Source organism: Tachypleus tridentatus, chromosome 1 (assembly GCF_004210375.1).
Source record: "Tachypleus tridentatus isolate NWPU-2018 chromosome 1, ASM421037v1, whole genome shotgun sequence".
NCBI classification, from domain to species: Eukaryota; Metazoa; Arthropoda; class Merostomata; order Xiphosura; family Limulidae; genus Tachypleus; species Tachypleus tridentatus.
This window is the reverse complement of record NC_134825.1, coordinates 67836249-67854470: the sequence shown is the minus strand read 5'-3', so window position 1 is coordinate 67854470 and position 18222 is coordinate 67836249. Positions and strand designations below refer to the sequence as shown.

General features: G+C 30.1%; 1 protein-coding gene across 1 annotated transcript; it reads right to left on the bottom strand.

Moving 5' to 3' along the window:
• Window positions 1-766: 766 nt before the first annotated feature.
• On the bottom strand, window positions 767-17134 carry LOC143251150 (5'-AMP-activated protein kinase subunit beta-1-like). Its single transcript, XM_076502537.1, is given in 8 exon segments — window positions 767-4432; window positions 5477-5545; window positions 6235-6371; window positions 8879-8996; window positions 11117-11210; window positions 16096-16250; window positions 16954-17086; window positions 17088-17134. Coding segments are annotated over 8 exon segments (816 nt in total). The 5' UTR covers window positions 17120-17134; the 3' UTR covers window positions 767-4354.
• Window positions 17135-18222: the final 1088 nt, after the last annotated feature.

Below are 18222 nucleotides of genomic sequence, written 5' to 3'. Positions count from 1 at the left end.
AAGGACTTTGGCAGTAAAGTTATGAACAAATTGCTACTTCATCCTTCCACTATACTCTACACATTCAGAAAAATGTAACATAACTAATTTCTAATCACATTATACACTACAGTTTTAACAACACTTTTGTCATTAAATTTATTTAAGAGTTTATTACTTTACAAATTAATGTAGAAACGAATGGCATGTAAGTTGTTCTACTGAAAATATGCCATATCAATTCTTTAATGTTAACTTCTAATAAAGCTTTATTAATGTACTCCTAGATCAAAGTGACACAAAAAAAATTATTTTCAATACAAATATAACTTTTTTTTCTTAAAAAGATATTCTATGGTCATTGAAAATGGTATTGTCAAACATCTGAATGTAGAACCTGATGGTACTGGACTGACATGTTCCCTGGCAGATGACATTATAAATCAACTCTAATAGATGAAACATGGTCATAAATATATCTTGTAATATTGTACTCCAAGTTTTGGTAAATCTAGTGTTAATTTTTTCTCTTTGTAATAACGTTTCTGTTTATAAATATCAGTATGTTTTAAAAGATTACTGATAAGTCTAAAAAAAAAAATACTTAAATACATTTTTGTTGTAGTATATTTACAAATAAAATATTCAATATTTAGTTTTTCCCTTAAAAAATGAATCCAATCCTTCACTTTTAATCTTTTTTAAAATTTGATTAATAAAGAAAATTTCTTTTCCATAAGGTTTGTTTGTACATGTAAGGGAAGAATGTAAAAATTTATAACACTGATGAGATATTTTTCTCTTTATTATGCATTATTTAGTGGAACATTAGATATGCATCTCCTATAGAGAACATTTAAAATAATGTAAAAATTTGTTACACTGAGAAAATTACAAATGATCTCGGTAACTTATTTTTTTTTATTTACTGATAAAGTAATGCTTATGCATATAAATTTAAAGAGAGGATCTGATAAGGAGGTAGCTATTAAGTTAAGCTACATGACTATCAGTATTTCTAAACATTTTCATTATTAACTGAAGAACAAAAGAAAACATTCTAATCAATAGGTTATAGAATGTCCTATTTCAACCTGAGCACCGACACAATTTTACATGAAATTTTGTAGCTAACTTAAAAAAAACAAAACACTTAAGTATAGTAGTTATTCTGTAACAAAGCAAGGCAGAAATTCTTGTATCTACTAGCACTCAATTTTTAATAAATGCTACATTGTCATTTTCTTGCATATTTCCATCAATTTACATATCAAAGGTTTGATACAAACAGATTAAAAATATAACTGTTAACCTTAATAAAAGTCACCACTGTTATATTTCCTATAACATTACTACTTGTATAATGTGTTCAGAAAATTTCAATTATTAACAATTATCTTTTGAGATGAAACTTGTACTTAATGGTCACCTGACACAATTAACATTATTATTAATGCATTTTTTTATATAATCTAAACAGATTATATATCAAAACTCTAGTCAAGCTTACTGAAACTGTTTTAATGATGAATATTTACAAATAACTAGAATATAAATTATATGTAGTTAATTATTAGCCCCAAAAAATTAAGAGAAAATTATTTACTTTCCATATTTTATATATATTTCCCAAACTGTAAAGGAGTTATAATTCTAAATGCATACAAAAGAAGAGACATGATGCAGGCACACAAGTAACTGAATAAGCCAATCAAATTAGTTGAATAGTTTCAAACAGCATAGATAACAATGAAGATAAATAGCTCAGAATAAACCTAATGAAGACAGGCAAGTGGGTAACAGTAAGTTAACCTAGTAAACATCAGGAAGAAGATAAAATAATTTCTACTATATTCTCTTATTATACATCTATAATTTAAACCTAATATCTTGAACTGTTGATTAACTGAACTTGGGTTATCTCCCCAGTTGTGAAACTACAGTGGAACCCCTCTAAGCAGCCACCCCTCAGATTCAGTCACCCCTTGAAAGCGGTCATTCAATCACAGTCCCTTTTTTTGTTTACATAATCCCTAATTATGTACAGTAGAACCCCTCTAATGAGGCCAGTTAGTCTCAGTCCCAAAGGTGGCTGTTTCAGAGGGGTTCCACTGTATTGATACATGAAACCATCACTACTTTCAAATTAATTTGAACTGCAAGTCAGTAAAATACCATTATTTGGTGAATTAGAAGTCTTATTGTACTAAAATATTTTCTCCACCATGCTAAACTGGTTTTCAGAGTGAGACACCACTGGTAAAACTATTAACAGTTGTTAATATAGTCTATTTAAATTTATGATCACATCTTAATACATTCAGTTCATAATACTACAATTATTTATAATAAGAGACCTGATAAAATTTGAATACACACAACCTATTAGACAACTAAATGTTCTATATATTTTAAACCTAACAGAAGTTTTTGTCATTACTTTTACTTTTTTTGAAATGATGCAAATGCCAGTTATGAATGTTTCCAGCTCAATATTTAATAAAAGGTATCTATTACAAGATTCACAAGCTTCTGTATAGAAGAACATACACTTTGTCTAAAGTGTGACAGTTGTTGTATGTTATATTTATTAACAATGTTAAATATCCAAATACAATTAAATGTTACATATATTTACTAGACACTCTTGCTCTGTGCAACAAATTATTTCATGGAAGAAGAGGTTTTATAAGTTTAAAACTCCTTTATACCATCATTTATCATTTTTGCTAAACCTTCCCTAGTTTTTAAAATATCTGTGTAGCCTCATTTGTTATATTGTATAGGATAAAAGAAGTAATTACTATGAACGTCTTGATTTTCATATTTTGATGGGAATATAAAATATTGATAAAATTGTTATGGACAATGGTTAAAGAACTGCATGATTACCTCAACTTGATTACATATAGTATTAATGTATGAAACCATATGAATAGAATACTGATTTTACCAATGTATGAAATCACACATTCTACAATTCTGAATACAAAACAATCTATAAAATTACTCAATTACTATATATTGAAAATATGTATTTGTCTTTATACAAAAAAAGTCTTCAAAACTAAAATGACTGCATTTTGAATACATAATAATCTAAAAAATCATGAAATCCAGAAATCTGGAGTATGAACACAAAAACAATCATCACTTTCAATTTCTCTGGTTCTGTTGTAATTCATAAGGTCAGCTTGGCTCAGCTTTTCAGTATCAGGTTTAAAATCATCTAACCTATATGGACATTCATTAACAAATGCACAAAGGTCACTTGACAATATTAAAGTATAAAGGGATAGACAAGAGGAGCAAGAAGAACAATAAGGAATAATGTCTAAATATTCGTAGTCCTAGATCATTAAAAATGTTTACACCTGAGTCTAAACATATGATGGAACTTGAAGTTCAGTAACTGTAAATAAATACACCCATTTAGTGTATTATGACATTCTAGCACACTGTTATAAATATGAGCCTATTAAAAAATTGTCCAAATGTGAGAATCATCTGTTGAAGAAAAACCACTTGGAATCCAAAATGGAGTTTACAAATGAAATGTATATATTATATTAAGTCAAATTAGATAAAAGCCAAGTAAACATAGTTGACAAGGAAACTACAGAAAGAGGCAACATGATAAACAAGGCTTCAGCAAGTTGGTTTTAAGCAGAAGTTTAAAAGGGTTGTTTATATACTAAAATAATGACTCAAAAGCTAGAATAAATGATACTAAATTATTTTAACATTTATATGAAAATTAAACAAGTTAAATAAGTGTTTCATATATACTTTTATCAGTAGATATTTGTGTAGTAATAAAACTTTCATTTGACTTACAAATTTATTTCGTTATTCAACACTGAATGTTATATTTAAAAAGTTAAACTCAATCTTCAGAAACAAAATCTTATACCCAAGAGGAATGTCAAGTTACTTGTAATAGAAAAAACTGTAATTTCTAAACAGCAAGCTGTTCATTTATATATCACTGAAAAAAAAGTTCTGACAAAGTAATACTATGAACTTTGTTATCAAAGTGAAAACAAAATATGTAGAAATAACAAATTATGAATTACCAGTAAAAATACATACACAAAGGATAAGTTGAATCAAGAAACTAAAATTTATATGACAGCCAAAGAAAATTTAACTGTATTATTCTTTAGTCCAAATTTAATAAAATCTGTAGTGTGGATTAATTAGATCAACCCCAAACACTGTGCCAAGCAAAACTTCACATGATCTTGTATATTTTTCTGTATCTCTTGATAACTAATAATATCCACATGAAAATGTTAAACATGAATCCTATGTTAATTTCTCATACATGAATACATGCAAGTACAACATGAATGACTACTACCAACTTCAGTCTTCAGATAGGTTTGTACAACAAGGTGGTAACATACTTCTTCCGATACCTGTGTGTAGCACTGAGAACCATTACTCCATCCTGTCAAAATTAACAGATATTTAACAACTAGAACAGTGCTTTCTTTAGAACATCAAGATGTGTTTGCTTCCTGATGCTTTTAAATATATTAGGGAAAGTTAGAAAAGGTTGTCTTCTTGTTTCTTATATATTTTACTTTTATGTTAAATTATAATATTGTGTTTGAGAATTTTTTTTAGTTTTATTTGTTTTTCATTTCCTATAGACATTTCTTTCTGTGTTATTAATGAGAGAATAATCACAAGTAAAACAGGAAATGTACTACAACCTTTAATACTGGGAAGAAATAAGAACAGGAAAACTTAAAGATCTATGATTAATTATGTATTTTTTCTGTCCATGTTCAGATAGTTTATATTACGCACTATTTATTAATAAAAAATTACTAATTTTCCCATTAAATTTGACACAATAAACAAAAACTATTGATCACTCACTGGAAATAACAGAAACTTAAAGTTTAAACTGACATTACTCTGTCACAATGAAAATTCCTCTCTTTAACTCTACATTAATTTTTTGTTGTTGTTAATAAAGAAAATAAATGAGCACACCATAACTTTTTGGAACAATTATTTATTCTACTTAGAATAAATATGCTTTGATGAGTGTTTTGTTCAGTGATTCCCAACCTGTTGTTCCCTTCTTCAAGTATAATCATTTTTTTTCTTGCACCCCTCTCCAGTATTATCAGCATTTTATTACCTCTTTATCCACTTTAAAATTTTAGTGACCATTTATTACAAGGCTATTCTGAGACATTCCCCAGAGTGAGGAATTACTGGACTAGTAGGACAATCATTAATCCAACAAGGAGGTAGGTTTCAAGCTGTCCAGTGTATATATCTTAAAGCCTTCAAATAAAATCACCTATTCACCTTGAAATTAATTTAAAGAGTGGTTTCATAAACAACATACATTTACCCAAGAAAAACATTCTGTAGCATTCATATAACCAGCTAAATGCACTCCGAGAGATTTAATATATTAAACAACTTAAGTTAGTATAATGATAAAAAAAACAAAAAAATAACGATTTTTCACCTTGATGGAGAGAGCATACAGATGGTTTAACATAACATGGTTGGGTTCAGGAAGCAGAGTTGGTTCACACTGACAGAAAGGATAACAAAATAGATATGACTAAACTAGTAAGCACATCAGTCACAGTTATTCAAAATGAAACAAATTAGAAATTAACTGATGCTGGATTTATTGTGGAATTACTATTCCATCCAAAGAATATTTATGATTAAAATACATTTGAGTTAAGCAACTGATAGGTGCTGCTAACAAGTTCAGTTGAGTTGTTAAAATTGATCTGATATCAACCTACATACACATTTAGGTAAACTAAACTGTTCAATGCAACTTTGAGTTAAGATCCAAAGTTATCCTAAATAAACAAAACTGCACATATATTCAAAATAATTCTTTAAAAAGCATTTAGTGTTCTTAATGCCTGTGTTAACATTCAAATATTAACTATCCAAATATACACAATGATCCAGAAGGTAGGCAAGAAAATGCCTATCAATTAGCTCAACAATGAATTTCCACTGCACACTAAAAATCAAGTTAAAATTAACGAAATCCAAAGTTTAAGAAAAGCTTTGAAGAAAATATTTATTACACCAGTTAGTACAAGAATTAATGCCTTGAAAACTTCAAGATAAAGAAAGCATAAGTTGTAGTAATGTACAAGAGATACAACTAGTAAAAATTTATGAAATTAAGCAATTTCCACATGGATAATGTTTTCTTGAATTACACTTAAAAAAAAGTAATAAAAGAGAACAAACCGAAAGTGAAATATCTTTGTTTAGGATCACTTGAAGAAGATGAGGAGGAAGAATTGGAGGTCCTGCTGACTTGTCATATGGATTCCTCTGAGGAATTTCTTGACAATACTCGCCAGGTGGAGTTCCAGCCATGTCTTCTATATGTACAGAACACAAAAGAATATTTAAGATCAGAAATATACTGTTTTGATACTGCCCTCCCATATGTTACAAAAAACATAGATCTGTTTTATCCACTTCATTCTAAAATCACTGTATTTTGTTTTGTATCTCTTCAATATACAGTTAGCAGAAGTCTATCACTGACAACTCAAAGAATGGTAATTATTTGTAAAAAGAGCAACACAGTAATTTGGGTTGTTATGAAGATATTTACCAGCAGGATTTGGTGGGTTAACCATTTATTTCAGATGAGAGGACACTCATTTAGTATGTGACAGATTTCTAGTTCAAAGCTAGGGTGAGTATATATATATATATTTATAAAATACATTACACATATCAAGCACAAAAAGTGTTGAAGCACATGAATGTTAGCTTACAAATTCATTTAAAACAAGTTATTTTATTGTGAAACAATTAATAAATATTTATATTTCTACTGCTTATATTTTACCTCTTTCTTTTACAGTTAAAAATGGTAAACTATGTACCTTTCTTCCTTCCACTGAAAACATTTTATTACAGTTTCTGATCAACTTCTAAACCATTTGAATGTACTAGTAAACTAGTAATGGTTTAAAAGAAATAATCTAATTAAATGTGTCCTCAGAATTAACTGCACAAATAAAATTTTCTGACCCATTAATATTTATTGGATGCTTCCAGGGTTTTGATCAACAAGATTCCTATTCCCCCCTGTATACTATCTAGTTAAAAACCCCAGTAACTGACATGAAGTAATCAGCTACTTTAATTTACAAAATTATTCTGAATCTATTCAAATTCCATGGGACTGTAAAGAGCTGGGTGCTCCAATGGTAAAGCAGATGATGTCTTAAGGTTATGATTTTATTGAATGAGAATGACTGGTCATGTCGGCAGAGCTAGTTACATGCGTAATTCTGATGTTTTCTGTTAAGTAAGAAATGTTAGATTTAAACAGATTACAAAATATCTTAAGTGAGTTGGTTTATAGAAAGAAATCTTGAGAGAAGAAAATCTACTGATCTATTTATGATTCCAAAGAAAGTTGACCATTTATTGTCCAATGCAAGTATGTACACTGTGTCTTATGTCATTGATATAAATAGACTGTTATCATTCTGTGTTACACATAATGACCACTTTGGTTATTTATTAGCTTAAACTCACTCAGCTGAGTTAACATCTGATATACAATGAATGGTACATTGAAAACGTCCCTGAGGATCAATCATGGCACAATGGAAGCACAGAGAATTGAAAATTGTTGATATGAAATGGTGTCTAGTGATTCCTAAACCATGTGGGGTGGTCTCTAAAGGACTTCGAGGCCATTAACAACCAGAGTAATATACTCCAGCATTGGCCATGATCCCTGAAAAGACTGGATATGCCAATGGTGCATTCTCCACCAGTTAAAGCTGTTTCTCTGGGAGATGAGGCAGAGGGATCCAACAGGAAAAAGACTGCAATTCATGTAGTAGTTGTAAGACTTTCTGAACCAGAAGGTATCCTACCAGGGTGACCACACATTGCAAGGAAATGTGGAGTTTTGCAGAGCTTTAGAATAAGCTGTTGATATCAAGTTGTAACTCTGTTGCTCTGAACCATTCACCAACAATTCTGAATATGTCTATAGCCTTATATTCATGTTGAAAATTAGTGATATCTCAGCCAGGCATTGGCCAATAAAACTCAAAGGAGAGGCTTTAACCAATCCTACAGGTTCTTGTGAATGAAACTAAGCAGCTTTTTTTTTGACATTCAAAGGTGAAGTAATATTTGGACTATTATTTGAAGCATTTCTGGCACGTAACTGCTTGGGAAGAATGAACTAATAAGCAGGCAGTACAACATTTGATTTTGAGCTTACATGGTCCAGCCTTGTTTTTGGACAACAAAAATACTGAGAAAAAGTTATGGTTGAGTTGCACTGACAATTCTACCTAATGAAGAATCAAGAGATCTATTAGACCAAGTTTAAAGTTCAAGTCACTGTAAGTCTGGATAATTAGGCAGATGCAGTGGCCTCAGCAGATTGAGAAAATATTCTGCTGTACAAGTTTGATAAGGGGCTTCCTAGTGTGGTGATGAGGCACAACCATGACTGAAACAGTTTCCATTTAGACCAAGAACAAAGTGGCAACTTCAAGCTAATTGCTGAAGAGGAAGAAACTCATACACACAGCTGATGTGGCTACATCTCAAATGGACTTTCACATTCAGATATTTGTGAAACATCAATTTTCATTACATACATCTAATGATTACACAATATTCTTTACATAATTGAATACAAACACTTAACCTGCCAGCCAACGTAAAGAATAAACTTGAAAAAATATTACGTGAATATCAAACCTGTAAAACTTTTCAAACACAATGAAAACAGGTTTCATAAGGAAATAATTATTGCTAGATACAAATATATAGACATCAAATTATTCATCTAACTGTGAATATGACACACATCTTTTTTAAACGTCCTTTTAAATCTTACTTTGAGAACCACTTCCCGAGTTTACACTATCCATGGCAAGAGCTTCAAAAACTTCAAAATCCTGTTTCTGGACATTGATCAGGTTCTTCTTGGCTCCACTAGGGTCATCAACATTAGGCTATATGGATCAAAACAAAACAATTAAACCTTGCCTGTTTTTCAGATAAGTTCTAGTGAAAAATAATAAATTCATTTTTACTCATTATGATGTGAGACAAGCCTCAGAAATAACAATAATGTCTGCTTCATATAATCAGGGACATTTTCCTTTACAATTTATGCCTGTCATTTTGCCCTAAATAAATAAATATAATAGGAAATGTTTTTACTTATAGTGAAAACAGTCATATATACATGCACAGAATACATTTACAAATAAAGCCAAGTAAATTCCTATAGAGCACTGTAACCATTTAAAACATTAGTTTCCATTATGTGCATCAAATGATTACATATGTGCAGAATTATATACACACTCTTAACTCCCAGTCAATGTAAAGAATAATCTTAAGAAAACATTATGTATTTATTCTATATTATTATTTCTGATAGCTCAAAGAAACTATCTTCAAAAATATCAAATTGTAATGTATTAGAAAATTAAGTCCAGATTTTACTTTCAGCTTTTAAGACCATTTTATCAAGACCCATAAAAAAATATACAAAATTATCATCTTAGAAATATTTTTTCTATGATGAATTTTCAAGAAATCTCTTTTAATTAAATATATTAAGTTAATAACTCTTTTAGCATGTGCTTCTTCCCAGTGACGAACCTTCTAACAGTTTGTACTTGTTATGGTTTTCATGGTATAACCTTTAAATCAATAAGCATATCTTCAAGAAATTTTGTATATTATCAGTAAGCATTAGCTGTTCTAAGATTTCTTAAGTAATGTTTGATTTTAAAATTAAAATTCTTTTATGCATCAGAAAATTTTCAAATTTCCCATGGGAAATCTTTAAAACCTCTAGATAATTATCTCTTTTAGTTACAAACTTTGTACTTGTTTGCTGCTTGCTGTAGATTGCTAAACCTTATTTAAATTTTATATATGGAGGATGTGAAACAATTCTTTTTTTTCAGTTTTATATATACAGTTGGAAATAACCAATAATCATAAATTACTTTTTCAATAACACAGAATTCCACTATATTTTTTCAAGCTTAGTAATTAAACCGTATTTAGGTCTGAAACATACAAAATCTCAAGCTAATGTTTTGTGTCATCTCATGTATTGACACGAGTTCAAAATTTCATTGAATTACTATTTTATGAATGCCAATAATATTCAGTATCAAATTTGTAGATTATAATTCAACTTTTAGTATTAAGCATTAGTTAATTTCTTAAGTTAAAAGTAAATGTTACAAACACAATCCTAAATATAAATTTCTGTTTGCAATACTTCATTTTAAGAAAACTTGATTAAAAACTTATTTATAAATAATAATAATAAAGTATGTACATACACAATGTATTATAACTGAAATGTGAATGTGTTATTCAAAATACTAGTCCACTAAAACACAGCCAAGACAGGTCACTTGTAAACTGTATGTGTACTGCATCATTCCAATTTATGTAATTTTAGCCAGGCATAACTGAAAGGTCAATAAAATAAAAATAATAAACATATGATGTCATGAGAGCTAAGCTATTCAGATTAAACATTTGTATTTTCATGTTATAACCTGTAGTCATTCTAGAATGAAAAAAGCATAATTTTATTTATTTCCTAATTTTTTGTGGTGGTTATGAAGTCAGTCAAATTGACCCAATCCATACAAAAATACAGTATTGAAAATAAAGATAAAATATAAAATTTTTCTTTAAAATATTTGATAATTATCTGGAAGTTATAAAGATTTTGTATGCAAAATTTGAAAATGTTCTGATGCATAAAAGCATTTTTAATCTTAAAATCAAAATTACTTTGCATTTTACGTAGTCAAAACTTAAAAAGAAAAAAAACATGATAAAAACATTATGCAAGAAATCTTAAATCTTAAAAAAAAATCTGATATTTTGTGTATGAAAGCCTTGTAATCTTTACTAATAATCTGCAAAAGTTTGCAAAGATGTGTTTACATTATAAAAAAAAATTATAAAGTAATTAATCTCATGGATACTTTCATGATTACAAGCTGAGTGGCTTCCACTCATCCACATTGATAGGGTTAAGAGCTGTAAGAGTAACAAAAGTTATAATACCATAAAAATATCAAAATCTAACCTCTTTTGGGTCATGTTGCCAGTGTCCATCAACCAAATACTTATACTCATGTTCACCTTCTGGCACATCCAAAATAAGAACAAAGTTGTCCTGACTGTAGACAAACAGTTTTAAAATTACAAATAAATTTTAAATAATTCATAGGTCAATGCATAAATGCACTATACAGTTCACTACAAGTTAAAAGAAACTATACATATTTAGTCATAATACAAACTCAGTTCACAATTTAATTGACAAAATATTAGTAATTTTCGCTCTACAAAAAATTAAGAGAAAACTGAGTTTTGGGTGATACTTATCAGTACTGATAATTTAAAACATATCCACATAACTCCTAGGGTGATAAATTATTTTAATCTCACTTTGTATACATAAGAAGTAAACCTGCAAACTCTGATTGTTAAGTAGGTTCTAATTTTTCTTTTTCTTTTTCAAGAATTACAAAACTTTTGAGCTGGACTACATCACACAGAGTTAGGGTAAAGGTTGTTTTGGGGAAGAGTGAAAATGAGAATGCTTGGGTGATAAGAATGATATAACAATTAAGGTGACAAACTTTAATCTATGGCTGCATACAGTGAGGAATAAGATGACAGGTTTACGTAGTGGGAGATTCTCTCATTAAATATGGTGATGAAAGTTATTTGCAGCAGGAAGAGGTGGATCAAAATTTGCTTGTAGGAGTAAATAACGTTGGAAAATGTAAGTTAGAAGATCTACTTAAAAATTTATAACAATTTGTTTTCAGAGGGACAGAAATGGATAAGTTGTTCTTTTGAGAGTTCCCCCACAGGCTAGGTGTAGTAATGAACCCCTAATCAAGATCCAAGGCTTAAATGCAAGATTATTGGGGATATAATCATAGCAATGGATGGGCTGGTTAAAAATGTGGGATGAATTTCTGGATAAGGGTAAATTATATCTTAAAGACAGACTCCACTTAATAATGTAATATTATATATATATATATATATGTTAAAGAATTCCACTACTTATTATACTAATATTAGACATTTCAAAAGGAAAATTTGAATTGCAGGTTCTAGTCGAAATGGAAAACAATAAAATAATAGGAAATTTCTGAAATCTGGTTAGATGTGGCAAACACTGAAATAGGAGTTATTTTGAAATCCTAGTTTATAAGTTGTTTAATCATGACAGACTTTTTTTAAAGGGGTGGGGTGGCTCTTTATATAAGGGATGAGCTACAGCTTGTTGGGTCTGAAGACATTAACTGTAGTGAAGAGGTTGAATCTGTAAGGGTTGCAACCATGGTTTTCAAAGGTAAAAAATATTTTACTGACATTTGTTATAAGCCAGTTAATTTAACAGTTGCAATCAAGACTGTCCTCATAGCAATAATGATTTTATATTTCTCAAAGAGTTTAATATTAGACACACTAAATGGAATATTATATGGAGTTTGGTAGTGACTAAAAGAAATTTTTTAGTGGTACAAAATGGTTTTACTATAGTTATCCCTTATCATTTGCAATTTCAAGTATTCATGATACAGCAAGAATCAACACCCAAAACTACTGTGAGACTTGCACCATGCTGCATAATCACTTCTCATGCCACACACTATAGCATCCTTCCTATGTGTTCTTAGCAAGAACCAACACCCAAAACTATTGTGAGACTTGCACCATGTTGTATAATCACTTCTCGTGCCACACACCACAGCATTCCATGTGTTCTCAGTCTTTATTCAACCACCATGTATTTGTGCAGACCCTCTCAAGTCCTCTGCTACCTCTACCCTGTCTGCCAGTCCTACCTCATCTTCAAGCTATCCAGATGACCCTCAAACATACCAAAAACATCAAGCAACTTCATCTTTGCCATTTTCATCACCTTCAACGTTACTGTCAATATCATCACTATCTTCTCCATCATTATTACAAGCAAGTTAAGTTAAAGGATTTTAGTTTAAAATATATTTATTTTACATTACTGTACTACAATTCTCTACTTGTTGTTTTAGTGTGTATTACTGTACATTATTTTTTTATTATGAAATGTTGTTACTGTACATACCATATTTCTGTATGTTTGAAACCTATATATATTGTCTTTTACTAATAGTATTCATGGTTTTAGCATTTGCAGTAATTTTCAGAACTTATCTCCTGTGAATGGCATGGGATAACTGTATACCAAAGGATCATAGAGCTAACCAATGAGAAAATGTTTAGATTTGTTGTTAATCACTAACGAGAATATAGTTGAAGTAAGGAACATTTGAGAACAAATGTAAGGAACAAGTGATCATTGCTAATTAGGTTTGATGCTTTGCTACACATTGTGATAAAACTGAAAATAATTTTAGTTCTTAATTTTCATAAAGAATATTTTCTGGTGAAGATAGTAGGTTTGTCACAAGCGAAATGGAATAAGGAGTTAAAAGGTGATGCGAGACAAGTTTGGGAAATTTTTAAAAATAAATTGTTTTAAATCCAAGATATTCATGTTCCTAAAAAAGAGAAAAGGGATAAGAGGGAAGATAAATCAAACTGAAGTACTAACAACATTAAAAAGAAAATTATGGATAAATTCCATAAGTTTAAACAATTGGCAGAAAGGCTGTAAGATTTATAGAATTAAAGGAAAACAAGGAATTTGATTACAAAACAAAAACTGTGAAATCTGAAGGATTTATGTGAAATAGATGGCTCATAACATTAAATCTAACAGCAAGAACTTTAAATGGGTTAAAAGAAAGCAAAATGTTAGAATAAAGATTGGGCCTTAAAAGATGCTGACAGCAAGGTGCTTGTTGTAGATAATGAAATGAGCAAGATCTTAAATATTTATTCTTTTCTGTTTTTAATACATCTGTTCTTATAAAAGTAATTACTATCAATATTCCTGATTGAGTATTTGATGGGAAATATTACATTTGATAACCATATAAATGATAGGTTCTTGAACGTAAGTGAAAAGCTTGAGAGATTAAAAACAGATAAATGAACAGGGCTGGTCAAAGTTTTACTAAGGGTTTTAAACGTCATAATAAAAGCCCCCCCTCTGTAATTTTTATAACAGTAGGCCAAGAGAAAGTAGATAAATGTCTGATGATTGTAGAGTTGTTAATATTACTCCCATTTTTAAAAAGGGTGATACAGAAGCTGTCAGTTAGCCCTACTTCTGTACTAGTGGGAAAAATTGAAGTAAGTCTGGTGAAAATAGCTTTTATAAAATCTAATGTCATAAATAAAACCAAGCACTAATTCACCAAAAGGAAATCTTACCTTACTAACAGGTTGTTTCTTTTTCAACTATGCTATTATCTGGGCATTGAAAAAGGTGTGGAATTGGTGTACTTAGTTATAGCTTCCAATATGTGTCACAAAAGGGTAGCTATGAAAGTTTTAGTTGTGATAAAAATTAGGTTTTGAGGAGGAGGGAGAGAAGGCATTTCAGGGGTAAGTGTCTGTTTGAAATTTATTTTCATGTAAAAAAAATACAATTCAGGTATATTTGCCTTTTAAATACTTAAAGCCAGAAAACCCAAACTGTAAAAAAGGTGGGAACTGCTAACTATGAAAAAAAACACAAAAATATATCACTACAAGCCACAGGGTGAGAAGTGAATAATCTAGATTACAAAATAAATGTAAACAAGCAGAGTCCTAGGAAGATCCAGAACTAAAATAATTCACAGAAGAAAAACTGAGTGAGAAAGAATGAGTACAGTTTATAAGCATTATGAAAAAAATTAAATAGAGAACACTCATGAAGAAGGGTGCCATTTCATAAGACACCCTTTAAATTCAGAAAAACAGGTCAGTTTTATGAAGACAATAATATATTGAACCTATGGAGTCAACAAACAGACAGAGGTGGTTCATAATCACATAACGTAAATACTATATTCTACTCCTGCAGTGGAAGGTTCTCAGGGGAGCAGCCCAGACATATATTATGAAGGAACATGCTGTAGAGGCAGTAACTCCCTTCATTAGCTTCAAAAGTAGCCAGTGTAACAAAAATAGGTTTAATTCTAAAAATATATACTATACCCGAAATAAAAATAGATGAGATCAGCATGGGTACTGTCAGCATTAGGGCAACCACCATAGCAGACAAAGTCAACTTTGCATACACTAAAGGTCAATATGGAATGAGCAAAAATACCAACCTTCATCAAAAACAAACAAAAATGGCATCTTATGCTGACTAAGCATCCACAAGGTAATCTTACCTGCCAAGATAATAATTATACAACAGTACTAAGACACTGAAAAACCAGAGTGGACAACAGAACTACAACTCTACACTGTATGTTAAAGGCAAATTATGCAAATAAGGTCTTCAACTAAGTTACAGAATTTCCAGTAGTGTCAGAAATATTTGTATCAGGAAGAAAGTTGCAGCAAAGTTAACAGTATGGCTGTCAACAAAAAAACTTATAATTATGGTGGAAAAAAAAGAGCTTATATAAAATTCACTGTTGCTTATGGTAACATGTCACACACATGGAAGAGCAGAAAATTAGAGATGAGTGTTGTATACACTGGTATGCATAAAGGATATTTGGAAATTGATAGTAATGGGTTTTCTTGCCGGTATGATTTCAAACTCAACAAGGAAAAGCTTTCGGTATTTCACAGGCAAGTTCACCAGGTTTAAAATTTTTGTTTATCCTGATTTATTACAGAGAAAATTAAACTTGTATGTATGCCTAACAGTGACCCCCCTATATCAATTAAGAAAAAAACACATGATGTAGGCATCTTAAAAGTGTTATGCAGTCAACTGGAACAAGATAATATATGAATATCATAAACAAACCATTTCACAGCATTAGGCTTTCTGATGATTAGCAGTAATATTTCCTACACTAATCAATAAGACTAAAGCAACTACACCATTTTAAGGTATAAAAAGGGCCAAATATTTCAAGGTATTTGTTACAATAATTCAACATGAAATAATTTGCAAGTTACTATTTCAACTTCTGCTCATCCTACCTGTGTACCATTTTCAAGGGCTCCCACTGTGTAAAACTGCCACTGATATAGACATCTTTGCCACCACCATCCCATTTAAACACAGTCGGTAGAGCAGTTTCATTGATGTTTGTGCTTGAAGTAATAGTTGATGCTCTTGGACGCATCTCCCCTTCCTACATGCACAGGAACATTAAATGAGCATTATATTGCATTTACTACACTGTTGATAAGAACACTTGTGTTTTCTTCCAGTTAAATGCTGCACACAGCTGTGGAAGTTTTCTTTCGCAGACTCACTACTACATATTATTATTAATTTAATAAAACAACTACCCAAGCAATAATAAAACTTATAATGAACAAACACCATGCCTCCCTTGACAAAAATTCAGCAAGAACAATTTTAAAAGAGATTTATTACATGGGCATTAGAATTTCAATACATATACATAAATGTTAGCTATTCATGATCTTTCTTGGACATTATTATATGAGAAAACAATAAAAATAAGACAAATAGGATATTGTTAAATTTATTTAAGGTGTTAGCCAATTTTATAAAACATACAAGTTAAAATACACTCTGACTTAAATTTTTCAATTATCATACTTTTATCAGCAAATGCAATTTAAAAGGTTTATCACTAATTAAAAAAAAAGGTCCCGTATAAGAAGTTTCCTTGGAAAATAAACTTGCTTTCCACACACATCACTATAAGCTGAGAAAATTTTCCATTTTGTTGATGTTAACAACACTCAGGAAAGGTAGAAGACAGCATATAAACTGCAAAATCTATATTTGTGTGTGAAGTAAACAAGATATTGTTTGCAAACCAAAAGAACAGGATGACAAATATTTTATTTGATGTTCCTCACCTTTAATGATAAAGGAAAATCATCACTATCTTCCAGAGAAGGCTGATACAAGAACTTGTTTTTCTTTCCAAATTCAAATGCTTTGTCTTCTCTACCTGGAGAAGATGGAGTGCAATCAGTGTCTGATGAATACCCTGTCCCGCTTCCCAGATGCAGAGTTCCCCATTACTATATGCTTGAATACAAAGGACTGTTCAAAGCACAGGATGAAACATATAACGTGGAATCTAGAGAAACAAACATATAATTATACACAGATATTGCCAAAGGTTTGCAATATGGGAAGGGGGTACTGGTATTCAAACAACGAACATAAGGTATCACAGGTCTTCTCCATTTATTAAACTTTAATTTCATAAACTGATATATGCTTTCACTATGTCTAATGCTTTATTTTTGAAAAGTTATCTTAATAAAATCAAATACACAACATTCTTCATGAGTAGTGTACCCATTTGATTATGGTTAATTATATGTTATTATTTTAGATGTTTTGTACTGCTTGGTAGAGGTGTTTTTGGTATGATAAAGAGACAATGTACAATACTTACATATTTCCTGAATCTCTAAACTTCATGTGGTGTTTAAAATGTTTGTGAGATTTGAAGAAAATTTTGGTTATAAAACATCACAGTAAGAGAATTAATTATTCAGTTATGTAGTTAATCAGTGAAATATTCAGCAAGTCAGCTTATTGAGGCAAATTTTGAATTTGTGTTTCAAAAAATAAAATACTGTTAAGCAAGTGATTGTTCATATTTATTAGTTAGTAAGGGTGTAGCTGGTGGAACTTGTACATTACAGTTCAAGAAACAAATTGCTTTAATCATCATTAAGTGGACTGAACTTTGCTTTATTTTTAACAAATAATCAAGAGAACCCATCCAGTGATAACAACCATTACAAGAGCATTTAAACAATGAAACAGTTTATAACTGTTATGAAAATCAACAAACTGCTGTAAAGTATAAATGAGTTAAAGTAGAAATCATATCAACTGTATTTTTTCATGAAAATACAAAAACAAATTTTAAGACATATTTTGTTTATATACGTAACAGTACAAAATATAACCAGAAAATTCAACCTCATAATACTAAATGAACAGTGAAAATAATGATAATTGCAAGAAGTTGTATGCATATGCAGATATGCCATCTATTTCTACTACTTTATTTAACATAAAAAGTTTCAACATTTCTGTAAGCAATGAATATGTTATCTTAATCCTACATGCATAAATTGGGGTCCAAAGGGTGCATGCCACTA